The sequence below is a fragment of the Halichoeres trimaculatus genome, unplaced genomic scaffold, assembly GCF_033239565.1.
Source record: "Halichoeres trimaculatus isolate MK-OKI-2021-1 unplaced genomic scaffold, fHalTri1.1 fHalTri1_scaffold_9, whole genome shotgun sequence".
In the NCBI taxonomy this organism is placed as follows: domain Eukaryota; kingdom Metazoa; phylum Chordata; class Actinopteri; order Labriformes; family Labridae; genus Halichoeres; species Halichoeres trimaculatus.
In genome coordinates this window covers 13,006,204-13,019,469 of record NW_027437188.1, presented here as the reverse complement: position 1 = coordinate 13,019,469, position 13,266 = coordinate 13,006,204, and the positions used below count along the sequence as shown (strand labels likewise).

The window sequence follows — 13,266 nt, the reverse complement described above, 5'->3', positions numbered from 1 at the left end:
AATCCCTCTTTTTTGAAAGTTTTTACAGTTTTTGGAAAATTAGGCAAAGTTTTGAAATTGCATTATTTAGGTATTTTTTTGCAAATTAATGACATTTCATCAATTTCTGTGAAATTTTGCACATTTTTTAAATTCATTTTTTATTTTGCAAATTTTTGATCTTTTTTCAATTTCCAAATATTGCAAAATTTATAAAATCTATGACACTACAAATTTATTTTTTTTCTTATATTTGCAAATTTATTAAAAAATAAATAAATTAAATAAATAAATAAAAATAAAAAACTAAGAAATCATATGTACAAATTTACAAACACTAAAACTTCTCGTTTAGATAATTATTCACCTGATTATACACTTTTTTTGTCTTAATGTGAAGATAAAGTAGATTTTGCAGCTCCCGAATGAGTTTCATCCAGGTGAGCTGAGGCACTTTACTTTTGAAAGTAAAGGTTGCAGACCCCTGGTTTAGACCAAAGACTGTATATAGAGTGGACAGCGTGACTCCACCATTTACCGTTTTACAGTTTTGAAGCCAAAATTCCCCCAACACAGGCACAGCCATTGGCAGCCATGTTTCCACCAGATTCTACACAGTAAAGACTGTGAGGGCTTCTGGGAGAATCTGAGTGGAGCTGGGTGACAAAAATAATAATTCTTTTTTTCTTTCAAGAGACTAATCTCGTCTTGGCTGTACCTCCTGACATATTTTATCATCCTGGAAAAAAATATGCAAGAATGGCAGCTTTCAATCATTGTTTGACGTGATATAAAACCTTGTTTTTAACCTTGTAAAACTAATGAAAACAAAACTTTTCAGAAAAAATGAGGACTTGAATACAAGACAGCCAAGTAATATATTAAAATCACCATAACAATCAGACGGGAGAAACATTTCTATGAGGTGTATTAATTTTTTTAAGTTTGACCACAGCCCATCTGGAATGACTGGGGAGATGGATTTTTACCTTTAGTGCAGCCAGCCACCAGGGGGGGCAGTTCTTGTGGCAACCTCACTTCTACCTGAGCAAGATGAGGCCCATTTGTTTTAGTCTATGGTTTAGACCTGATTAACTATACTGATGAGAGCTCCTAACAGCTCTAACCCCTGCTCTTCATATGTAAACACTGTTATGACTTAAAATTTAAAACCTATTTTCATGACTTTTAGGAAAAAATTATTAGTCTAGCTAACTGTCTTGAAGACTTCCTGGTCTCTTAAAGAGGAAGGAGTATTTGAGTCTCTCTAACAGCTTCTCAGTGTCTGCACACACTTACAAGAACGAACTGCTGAAGGTAAACGTGTGTGTCTTTGTGTTTTCAGAGGAGACCAAGCAGGTCCTGAGGCTGAGTCTGACCGAGTTCTCTCTGCCAAAGTTTTACCTTCTGTTTGGCATCAGCAAAGTGAAATCAGCCGCCGTCATCGCCTTCCGCTCCAGCTACAGAGACCGCTCCTTCTCGCCAGGCTCGTACGAGAGGGAGACGTTCGCCCTGTCCTCTCTGGAGACCGTCACTGAGGCCTTACTGGAGATCATGGAGGTGAAACGCTGAGCTGACTGAGCGTCTGTTTTTATCCTCTGAGAGTCATCCTCTAACTCTGTGTGCTTCTCTCCTCCAGGCCTGTATGAGGGACATCCCAGCCTGCAAGTGGTTGGACCAGTGGACGGAGCTGGCACAGAAGTATGACCCTCCTCCATCTCCAACTTTAAAACCTTAATGTTCAGTTTAAAACCTGTGTGTGTGGATTAATATGCGAGTGTGTGTGCGTTCTAGGTTTGCGTTCCAGTACAACCCGTCCCTGCAGCCCAGAGCACTGGTGGTGTTTGGCTGCATCAGTAAGAGAGTGAGCCACGGTCAGATCAAACAGATCATCAGGATCCTCAGCAAGGCCAGCCCTCTGCTCAGCATTGACCGGGTGAGAGGGGACAGATCCTCACTGGGAAAAACAGCCCTCATGATTTTAATAAATAAATATTGGGTATTAAATCTCCCTCCTCCCTTCATCTCCCCTTGTCTTCCCCCTCAGGGTCTGGAGAGCTGTCTGAAAGGTCCGGATAATTACAACAGTCAGGTTTTAATCGAGGCCACAGTCATCGCTCTGACCAAGCTGCAGCCTCTCCTCAGCAAGGTAAGACCGACCTGAAGGCCTGATGCAGCAGTGTCAGTACAGCTGCAGGTCTGAAGCATGAAGAGAGACTGATTTATAAGAGCCCTCTGAGATCATCATGTTTGGTTCTGCCCTTAAAGAGTAAACTACACCGTGCTGTGAGAGGGGAAAGCTCTTTGCTCTTCCTATCATAGTTTAAGAGTGTTTTCTGCTAACAGAAGAGATTAATGTGTCCTAACATGCTCATGCGTGTGTGTGTGTTCAGGAGTCTCCCATGCACAAAGCTCTGTTCTGGGTGGCCGTTGCTGTGCTGCAGCTGGATGAAGTGAACCTCTACTCTGCAGGGACCGCACTTCTAGAGCAGAACCTCCATACTCTGGATACCATGCGCGTTTTTAATGACAAGGTACAGCACACACTCACACAGAGTGAAAATACACACGTTTACTCAGATCTTTTGAAAAGTTTTAACTTCATCCCAGTGGGACTTAATCAGTGGGACACGCTGGTCTTAAAGTGACAATTTCCAGTATGTCTGAGATGGGTTTGCTCCTCTTGCAGAGTCCGGAGGAGGTCTTCATGGAGATCCGGCGTCCTCTGGAGTGGCACTGTAAGCAGATGGATCACTTTGTGGGTCTCAACTTCAGCGCCAACTTCAACTTTGCTCTGGTGGGACACCTCCTCAAAGGTGAGAAAGGCTGGACATGGATTACTGTTTGTAATGTTTGAACCCGGGTCAGTCTGATTGATGTTTGAATCCAGAGCTAAAGCATGTCTATGCCTTTATGTCTCTTCATGTCTTTCATCTCTCTCCAGGTTACAGACACCCGTCGGCCACCACCGTAGCGAGGACGGTCAGGATCCTGCACACTCTGCTGGCTCTCATCAGCAAACATCTCAAGTGTGACAAGTTTGAGGTCAACACACACAGTGTGGCTTACCTGGCAGGTAAGGAGCATGCTCAGAGGAACTTCCTCCTTTCTTTAAATCCATGTCTCAGTTTTTATTCAGACAGGAGATTCACTCAGAGTAAGTCTTCATTTTACTGACAGGATAAAAGCACAGAGTAAGAAACTCCACACTGGAGGGTCAAGGTTCAGGGTTTGTTTGTTGTTTTTTATCAGATGTAGAAGTGCTCCTGTCCTGGTGGTGGTGGTGGGTTTCTTGGTCAGGGTCTTACTGTTGTGAATAACCATCCTCTGCTCTTGTCGTCTGGTTCAGCTCTGCTCACGGTGTCAGAGGAGGTCCGGAGTCGCTGCAGCCTCAAACACAGGAAGTCTCTGCTGATCTCTGACCTCTCTATGGACCCAGTACCCATGGACACGTACTCCAGTCACATCACTGATCCCAGCTGCAGGTGAGCTCATCTTCAACCTGTCCATGCTTCATGAACACTGGAGTATGTAGATGTTGGTGTGACAGGATTCAGAACAGAAGAGTCTCCAGTTTCACCTTGCCTCTTGATTCAGATAGGACCCGACAGAAAAATAATCTCAGAGAAGAGTTTGACTCCATCTTCCTCTTTGCTTATCGCTAAGTTAATGTTTTACATCGATAAACAAAATTCAAGAGGACCCAAACCAGGTCCCTGTTGGACACCACACATGTTTAAGCAGATATCTGCTAATCCTGTAACCTTTCACCCCCAACCCAGGACTCTGCGAGAGACCCAGCCGTGGACGTCTCCTCAGGTTTCAGAGCGCTACCTGTCAGCCCATCAGTACTCCACCGTGGGCCAGATCAGCCCCCGCACACGCAAGTCCATGAGCCTGGACATGGGCCAGCCGTCCCAGGCCAACACTAAGAAGCTTCTGGGTACGTCTCTGAGGTGACGCTCATTCAGAGGAGGGTTAACCTTTAAAGTCCTCTTTTTAAACCTTTAAACTTTGACCACAGGCACCAGGAAGAGCTTCGACCACCTCATTTCAGACTCTAAAGCACCAAAGAGACCAGAGATGGAGTCCGGCATGACCACGCCGCCTAAGATGAGACGTGTCGCAGAGAACGACTATGAGATCGGTGAGAGAGAAGGACAGCGTCCTTTGACCTTACAACTCATACGTGAAGCTGATATTTAACTTTAATCCTCCGCTTTTGCCTCACAGAGACGCAGAGAATTGGGAACTCTCACCTGAGAAAGGTTTCAGTGTCAGAGTCCAACGTGCTGTTGGATGAGGAGGTCCTGACCGACCCTAAGATCCAGGCTCTGCTGCTCACTGTGCTGGTGAGGACACACACACTGACACACACACAGCTGATAGAGGTAGATAGAGATTTAGGTTTGTTTCTGACTGTATGCTTGCTCTCAGGCCACGCAGGTCAAATACACCACGGACGACTTCGACCAGAGGATCCTGTACGAGTATTTGGCTGAAGCCAGCGTCGTCTTCCCAAAGGTTTTCCCAGTTGTGTGAGTACACACAGCTCTGGTACCATGTGATCAGAAAGAAGGCTCAAAACTTGAACTTTAGAAATGCTTTGCAGCTTTTAAGAAGCAGGGAAGAGTTTTCAGGGAGAGCACAAACTTGTGGTCGGTCATTTCTTTTATCTCCTGATTGGTCCTGAGTCAGCAGATCACTGAACCACAGCAGCTCTGCTCCATCTCTGCTCTGACTCAGACTCATCTCTGTTTCTCTGCGACCACACGTCTTACCCTGGTTTAAATAAGGAGCAGGAGACTGCACAGAGTTTGTTCTTATGCAATAAAAGCAGACTTTATTCATCCTTTCACAGAAATTTTACACTCGTTTCTTTTTGCAGCCCTGAGAGGAAACATGTGGCCTGTTTCAGTTGCTGAGAGTCTGTAGGTTAGACGAGCTGAGGTGCTGCAGGCTCTGTTGTTCTCTCTGTCATGATGTGTCTCAGGTTGAAGTGAAACCACGAGCTGCTCATTTAGAAACACTGACACAAGAAGTCAGAGTCTATTTAATCTACACCACAAAAAGCCTGAGACACAGCCTCACTGTGTGTGTGTGTGTGTGTGTGTGTGTGTGTGTGTGTGTGTGTGTGTGTGTGTGTGTGTGTGTGTGTGTGTGTGATTGTGTGATTGTGTGTGTGTGTGTGTGTGTGTGTGTGTGTGTGTGTGTGTGTGTGTGTGTGTGTGTGTGTCCCCTCTGCAGACACAACCTGCTGGACTCAAAGATCAACACTGTGCTGTCCATGTGTCAGGACACCAACCTGCTGAACCCGGTGCACGGCATCGTGCAGAGCGTGGTGTACCATGAGGAGTCCCCACCTCAGTACCAGCCGTCCTACCTGCAGAGTGAGACACCTGTCTGCTCTCTAACACACAAACACCTTTGTCAGATCTCTCACACCTCTCTATGCTGTTCTTAGTAAGCCTCTTCACCTCCTCTCTCCTCTCTTCACTTCACAGGCTTCGGTTTTAATGGACTCTGGAGGTTTGCCGGACCTTTCTCTAAGGTATGACTGATCTCTGCTCCCGTCATTTTCTCATCCTGCGTCAGGCTCCTCTGGCTGCAGCGCGGGACTATTCAGCTTAGCCAGCGATTACACGACAGCTGTGAAACCAGCCTGCCAATTGGAGCAGTGATATATGAAGCATATAAACACACACTCTCACGCACACACACATAGAGCAGCAGAGGCTGGAGATCATTTTTATTGCAGTCCTCAGATAATACAGAATCCAGCAGCTTCAGATGAAGTAGAAACCTGTGAGTGTGACTCATGCGGGGAGCTCAGCCGTTCTCTGCGTGCCGGTGTTTGCGCAGATAATTCAGAACTTCTCAGACTGTTTAAAAACACTTGGACATCCTCCTCCTGATGCTGCTGCTGCTGCTGCTGCAGTGTTTGGAGCTGATCCAGATCATACACACACTCCCTCCAATTCAGACTGCTGATAAGAGACACACATTAGATGAGGAAACAAATCTGAAGACTTACAATTCAGCCCAGAAAGTATTCACAGTTCTTTACTTTTTTCACATTTGTTATGCTACAGCCTCATTCTTGAAAGGAATAAATTCATTTTTTTCTCTAAAATCCGACATGCAGCATCCCATAATGACAACGTGAAAAAACTAAGACACCACATGTACATAAGAATTCACAGCCTTTGCTACAAGTGCATCCTGTTTCCACTGATCATCTTTGAGATGTTCTACAGCTTCACTGGAGTCTACCTGTGGTAAAATCAGCTGATTGGACATGATTTGGAAAGGCTCACACACCTGTCTATACAAGGTCCAACAGGTCACAGAGCATGTCAGAGCATAAACCAAGCACAAAGTCTTTTTTTGTTTCTTTTTTTTTACACAAAAAAGGTTTTTAAGAAGAGTATGATACAATCGTGTCACTTGGTTTGTTATTGTAAGATGCCCTGTCTTTATAAAATGGGCCAAGTTGGGCAATCTTTTAACCTTTGTATAAAAAAAGTTATGAATCATTCAGCCTCATGTTGTACCAGTAGGACTTGATAATGATTTGGGGAAACACTGTAGATTTTTGTCTTTTATTAAACTGTGGTCAATGTTGCTGCTCTTACAGACTAGAATACATGGAGAGTTCAGGGTGGCGCAGCCCATTGGTGCTTTAGAGCACTACTCTTCGGCTGATACCATTAATGCCGCAGCCACACCAAACGCAAACTAGCTAATTTAAACACGCGACACGCCTGTAACACGCCCCGTGAACGCCTGAGTCTGGATGCCGGACTATTTTGACAAGCTGAGGGGCTGATGCGCCTCACTGTGCTGGCAGAGTAGAGAGCCTGTTCATTTAAAGACCGAAAGCCCAAAAGAGCATCTGAAAAACAATGAGCTGTGGTTTCAAAGGCTTGACAGGCGAGTGTGTGAAAGCTTTAGAGATCACAATCAAGGCCTGCTGCCTCTCTCTGGTAATCCACCGGCCCTGCCTGGCTGTTCCCTGCAACCTCGTCCTTGACCCCCCGACCCATGTTCCCGGAGGTCTCCCTGTGGATAATGAAGGGGTCGAGGAAAGAGAGGACCGCAGAGAACTTCCATCTTTACCCTGGCTGCCCCTGCCCCGTTCCTTCCTCCTCTCTATTAGGCTCAAACTTCCACTGAGGGAAACACAGTCAGACTCAGTGATGACCCGTGCAGGCAAATGAATATTTACAGAACTTACTTTTAAAACCTGTCTCCTCAGCAACTTTCACCCAAGCCTGATCCTTTTTTCCGGCAGAGTACACACTTCATATTGTATAACTATGGATAATGACACACAATGGCACAGATTATTTTCTCCTCCATCTTCCGGTGGAGTTGGAGTCGGAGCAGGTGCCCCCCCCCCACCGTCATCAAATCAATGACGCCGTGGGGGAATGTCATCGCTGATTGGCTGCCGCAGCACAGCCTCACGCGAATTGACATCTAGGCTTCTGACGCCCAAACACACGAACACTCCAAACGCACGAACGCACTGCGCAAAACGCCGTCCGGAGCAAATCAGCGTCTAAACCCGCCTTTGCATCGACTTTGTATGTAATTCCTGCCTGTTTTCAAACTCTTTTTATTAAGAAAGGAAATCCTTCAGTGAGCTCAAACACAGGCTCTGTACATGCATTGGTGTTACCTGGTCATAACGTTATCTGTCCTCCTCTCCCCTCACAGCAAACTCAGATCCCTGACTATGCGGAGCTGATCGTGAAGTTCTTGGAAGCGTTGATTGACAGCTACCTGCCGGCGGCTGACGAGGAGCGAGGGGAGGAGCAACTGAGGACTCCAACCTCCCCATACCCCCCCACCTCGCAGAGCCAGCTCAGCATCACTGCCAACCTCAACCTGTCCAACTCCATGACCTCACTGGCCACCTCGCAGCACTCGCCAGGTCTCACACACGCCTAGACACACGTTAAACTGCACGTTGAAACAAACACGTACACACGAAATTTGACTGATACATGTCCACACACACTGCAGGGGGGGCGGGGCTTAGTGACATCACAGCATGAACAGAGACTTCTGATAGCAACTCAGGAGATGATTAGACTGAACAACTTTATTGATGCTGTGAAATCATCGGAGCTCCTCCCACCTCAGTAACAGCTGCCCCTGGTCCTTCAGCACCCCCTGCTGTCTGACTTATAACATCACATGCAGAAGATCACACCTGATCTGTCCATCAAACATAGACATGACATCCTGTGACAGGATGAAGAGCTGGAAGGTATCTAGAGCTTTACAGAGTGGGGTGTCTCTCATGTCCAAAGCAGAGCACACACTTCCTTGTCGGCCATGAGCCAACAGTGTTTAAATCACTGTGTGCGTGATAATTATCCGTTAGTTTGAGTGCACCATAAAAAGTGTCTCCGTCCTCACCTGCTCTTTACTCTGGAGACATCCCCACATGGCTGAGTGTAAGATCATTAAATTCTGAACACTTACCCAGATTATATTGATAGACTGACTGTTTGAGCCTCAGAGAAGGAAAGTTGAAAACTTTAAACCTCCATTATCTTCATGAACAGTTAAAACTTCTCATAACAAGCCCAGGATGTGCTGCTGGTCTTCTGTCACTCTTATTTTAGCTTGTATTTCAGCAGTTACAAGAAAAAAAGGCAGTAGTAAAAATGTGTATAAAGAAGTAAAGGTCATGTGACTGTCATTCTGAGCTCTGATTGGCTAGTATAGAACATGCAAACCTGCATGATGAGGAAGAATGTGAGCACTTTGAGAACAGACGAACAGAAGACAAGATATGTTTTTGAAATGTAAAGATTTATCGATGTACAGCCTCTGAAGACACCTCTCACCCCCTGTGTTCTGTGTGTCTGCCTGTGTGTGTGTGTGTTCCTCAAGGTGTGGATAAAGAGAACGTCCAGCTCTCCCCCAGCTCTGCTCTGTCCACCGGGGGGCGCACTCGCCACGGCTCAGCCAGTCAGGTCCAAAAGCAGCGCAGCGCCGGCAGCTTCAAGAGACCGAGCATCAAGAAGATCGTCTGAAGGGACGGAGAACAGCTGCACCACCCTCCTCCTCCTCCTCCTCCTCCTCCTGTCAGCCCCTCCCCTGAGCCTGCCAGGCCTCATGCTGCACTCCTCCTCCTTTTCTTCTTCTCCTTCTTTACTCTCTTCTTCTTTCTCTCCTTCTTCTGTACGGTAGTCGCTGTGGCAGGAGTGATTTTGCATCGAGGAGGTGTATCCCAAAGGGCAGACCTGAGTTTTGTGCTGCTTTTGCTTTGAGTGGGCACACGTGGACGAGGAGTTCTTCTTCTGTGGTGTCTGGAGGTCAGGTGTGAGCTCCTGTCCAGCTGCTGGACTGTGACAGCCACACTGATGAACACTTGAACACTAACGGTGTAAGCGACGACGTGGAGGATGTTTGGCTGAGACCCTCAGCCTTCCTGAAACACTCCTGAGACCCTGATGGATGGCAGAGGAGGGGGCGTGGCTTATTGGACATGCTGGCCCCTCCCCCTGGAGCCTGTAGATATTTTACATAGACAGATGATGTATAACTAGTCCTTAGTGCTGATTCGATGTTGCCGTTCTCTCCATGGTGTGCCTTTGTCAGGGTTTTTTAAATGTGTACGATTTGTAAAGGTAAACCTTGCCGGGGATGAAGAACAGGTACTAATTATGGAGGCGAGCCGTTCATATCACCACGAGTCCGACACGAGCTGCCTCGCCCGCGGCCTCCAATGATCGTCAGATATACAATCATCCATATACCCTGATGCCTGAGAGTATTTATCCTGTACAGCTAGATAGAGCCTCACTTCTTCTTCTTCTTTTCACACGTCAGTGTGTCCACGAGCAGAACACCAGGGGAAACGCAGCAGCCGTGTAAATAGCTCCACTCTTTCTCTCTGTTCCTCTGTCTCTTTCTGTGTGTTTGCTTTTATTGTTTTTTTTTTTTTTTTACACAAATCTGCATTTTATTTTGTTTACCGAGCAAAGAGGAAAAGTGTGAAATCTGCAATAATCCTCTGATCGTCCCATCAGATGTTTATTTAACTCGTGCTGCACCGTTCACAGTTCTGTCAGCTCTGTCACAAACTACAAAGCAAACTCCTATGTCAGAGATCTGATCGATGTCTTCATACTTGGCCAAATAAGCAGAGGTGTTTCAGGTTTCACATGTTTAATTTGTGATCATCATCAGCAGACTGTTTCCTCCCCTGGTGGTTTTTAATTTGACACCTCGCGTTGTGAGTTAACAAAGAACACATTCATCACTACTTTTAATGAAGCACTAACATCAGGGTCTGCTGATGAGAAGTTTAGCTCTTGGGACAAACTGTGAAAGAGTAGCCATCTGTAGTTACGGATTATGGCCACAGGTGTCCCCAGAGAGCGTGTTATCCAGAACCTTATTGGTCATCCTTTAACAAAATTTAATGTGAATTTACAAACTGATGATTTTAACTCTACAATAAGTCAGATTAACGATTTAACAGAAATACTGTGCACAAACCATCTGTGCTCAACTGTTTTATAACTTTTAACACTTACTGTAAGAATTAGGACAAAAACTAAAGATTTAAAGGGAAACTTTTTTACTGATCATTTTTAAAACACAGGAAAAATGTTTATCCCCCACAGTGTTTAACAAAAGTGACAGCTGCCTGTGCTCGACCTGGAAGTTCTGAGACTTCAGTCAGATCTCAGGTCTTAGAGGCTCTAACAGATCTTTGACACACCTCAGACACTCGGACAGATCTCGGACAGATCTCGGACAGATCTCGGACAGATCTTGGAGTCTTGGAGTTTGTTTGCGGAGTCAGACATAAGCTGTGAATGTGCTTGTGCCGTCCGTCCCTCGTCCCACTGAAGGATCATTTCTCACAGCTTCTTTCTGCCTTAACATCTATGCATGGCGAGAGTCGAGTTTCGCTGCTCGACTCTGATCTCTCTCATTGTTTGAAGTGTTTGTGCCACCTTTAGGAGAACCTGTGAATCAGCTCATGTTCGGGGTTTAAAAGCTCATTCCGTAAAAACTCATCAGAGGGTGATTTTAAGAGAAAGGGACGTTTTTATCGACAGCTTTACAAACTGACATCAGCCTCAAAGATCGACTCAAAGGGAAGACTGATTACTGAATGAAGGATTTTCAGAAAAAAGCTCTGACGGGATCTTTTCTTGTTCACTCGTCTGAAGGGAACCAGACCAAACAGGAAGTGACTGCCCCATCGCAGAGCAGTCAGAAAATCATGTGGAGTCTGAGAGAAGACCCATGAGTGGGTGTGCACCAAACAGACCTGACTGTGAAGTTATCCTCAGAAAACATCCATGGTTGTTTTTTAGACTCTGCTCGCCATCCAGAGCTCTGATTAGCGGTTAGATATTTGGCTGAAGCTCCGCCTACTTTGACTCCTCCCCTCACCTGTAACCTTGAAGAAAGTCTTTTCAAAGTCAACTCCAGTCCTTCAGGATTGTTTCCTCTCCTTTGGTGTGAGGGTCAGAGCCCTCCACCAATCAGCAGCAGCATGTGTTTAAGCCCCGCCCCATTAACTTAACAAACCTCCTTGTTTTATTAGTGCTTTGCCAAAGTTTTACTGAACAGATCTTCTGATTTTTAATGAAAAAAGGACTCCACCTTCCATGTCTCTGAGTGTAGTAAGGTCTGCGTCAACCAAACGCTGGGTCGAGGTCAGTTTGCCCGCTGAGACGTGTTAGAAAACTGGATCTGTAAACATACTGGAGCCTTGGGTCGTGGTGCAAAAGTGAATTCCTGTTCAGTGTCAGACTTGTTTAAAGTCTTCATCAGTTCAGGAGGATGGATCAAACACGTGTGGACCAACGTTGGCTGCAAACTGTTTAAAATTAGGAATATGATGGACTGTAACTTCTGCCGTGTTTGACTGAATCCAGCTTTAATCCATCACAGTGTTCATAGAGAAATCTGATTGGTCAGCTGGAGGGTGACCAGCGGCACTCAGACTTTATAACGTCACCTTTAGAAAGAGCCCTCGGTTTGAAGCACTCTCATTTATCCTGTTTAGAAAGGAGAACTAACATTAGCTGCTCACCTCTCTGCAGGGGCTCAGTGAATCTTCATGTCTCTGTAACGGTCATTTCGCTGCTCTCTCATGGGCTGATTAACGCCTGGCTGAATCTCTGACACAGTGATTAGGAAATTAAGAGAAAATTATGAATTAAGACTCCAGTAATCACACCTACAGATGACTCGGTTAGCTCCAAGAAGCATCAGATGTGTTAACTGATCTCAATCCAGTTGAAAGTCCAACCCTCCAAACTTTAATCTCTGATTTTATGAAATGTGTAAATAGTTTGAGCCTGCTTTCAAGCGGAGCATGAGGTGCTCACCTTTAAGCCGTCAGAGCTGCGTTTAGTCACAGATCTGCAGGATGTTTGGTGGATGCGCAGAGCCTGTGAAGGAACACTGTAAAGGTGCATGACTCCTCAGATCTCATCGTCTCTGTTCACTGTCTGTCCCTAAAGCTGCACTCCCCCATCGTCCTCTGAAAGCTCCCAGAACCCGACAGTTCACCTGCGACATCACATCCAGGAGGTCAACCTGTGGAGGTGTGTGAGCAGCGTGTCAGCAGAACGCCATGGTTTCCAGGTTTTTACTTTGTGTGAATGAATAATAAGGATGATGTATCCATAACCTCTGAAACAAGTGGTTGACTTGCACTAATTTAAAAACAGTCATGGGTTTGTAAAGATGAAACCTCATAATGTGGCATGTTTTATTTGATGTTATGCAAAATCCAACGTCTGTAGAGTACTAGTCCTGAGTTTTGTTTTTAATGCAGTATGTGTGACAATTGTAAATACTTTGTGTACAATTTGAGATGGTATATTTACTACACTGTACATACATGTGATATTGTATCATTTTGTTTTTGTAAAGCAGTTAGTTTCTGTATAATAATATACAAATTGAATTATTCCAGTGTTAGTAATAAAATGTTTTGCTCTCCACTACGTTGCTGTGTGATGACAGGAAGCAGAATTCTTTTAAGACACACCTCAGACTTTGATTGATGGGTTTGTTTTCAGGGGGTGGATGATGTTCAAAAAGAGGCCAAGTCAGATTAGAAATTTAAAGATCAAAGACTTAAAATGCGCTCAGGTTCTACTATTTCTATGTGACGTGCATTAATCCCTTTAAAGAGGTGGTATTGTGCTTTTTAAGTCTGTCCCTCTGGTGCCCCCGTAGTATCTTCACATGATCTACAGCTCAGAAAAAATCTAATCTTTTCTCTCACCA

General features: G+C 45.3%; 1 protein-coding gene across 5 annotated transcripts in view; it reads left to right on the top strand.

The window, feature by feature from the left end:
• The window catches only part of nf1a (neurofibromin 1a), a 66,444-nt gene extending 53,486 nt beyond the window's left edge, over window positions 1-12,958 (top strand). For all 5 annotated transcript variants that reach the window (XM_074680191.1, XM_074680193.1, XM_074680190.1 and 2 more), the window contains 16 exons: window positions 1,325-1,539; window positions 1,619-1,680; window positions 1,774-1,915; window positions 2,027-2,128; window positions 2,373-2,513; window positions 2,669-2,795; window positions 2,924-3,055; window positions 3,329-3,464; window positions 3,762-3,922; window positions 4,004-4,126; window positions 4,213-4,331; window positions 4,417-4,517; window positions 5,227-5,369; window positions 5,484-5,530; window positions 7,702-7,918; window positions 8,890-12,958. In XM_074680191.1, coding sequence (XP_074536292.1) covers window positions 1,325-1,539; window positions 1,619-1,680; window positions 1,774-1,915; window positions 2,027-2,128; window positions 2,373-2,513; window positions 2,669-2,795; window positions 2,924-3,055; window positions 3,329-3,464; window positions 3,762-3,922; window positions 4,004-4,126; window positions 4,213-4,331; window positions 4,417-4,517; window positions 5,227-5,369; window positions 5,484-5,530; window positions 7,702-7,918; window positions 8,890-9,032 — 2,111 coding nt within the window. In that variant the 3' untranslated portion in view covers window positions 9,033-12,958. The remainder of the gene's footprint in view (window positions 1-1,324; window positions 1,540-1,618; window positions 1,681-1,773; window positions 1,916-2,026; window positions 2,129-2,372; window positions 2,514-2,668; window positions 2,796-2,923; window positions 3,056-3,328; window positions 3,465-3,761; window positions 3,923-4,003; window positions 4,127-4,212; window positions 4,332-4,416; window positions 4,518-5,226; window positions 5,370-5,483; window positions 5,531-7,701; window positions 7,919-8,889) is intronic.
• Window positions 12,959-13,266: the final 308 nt, after the last annotated feature.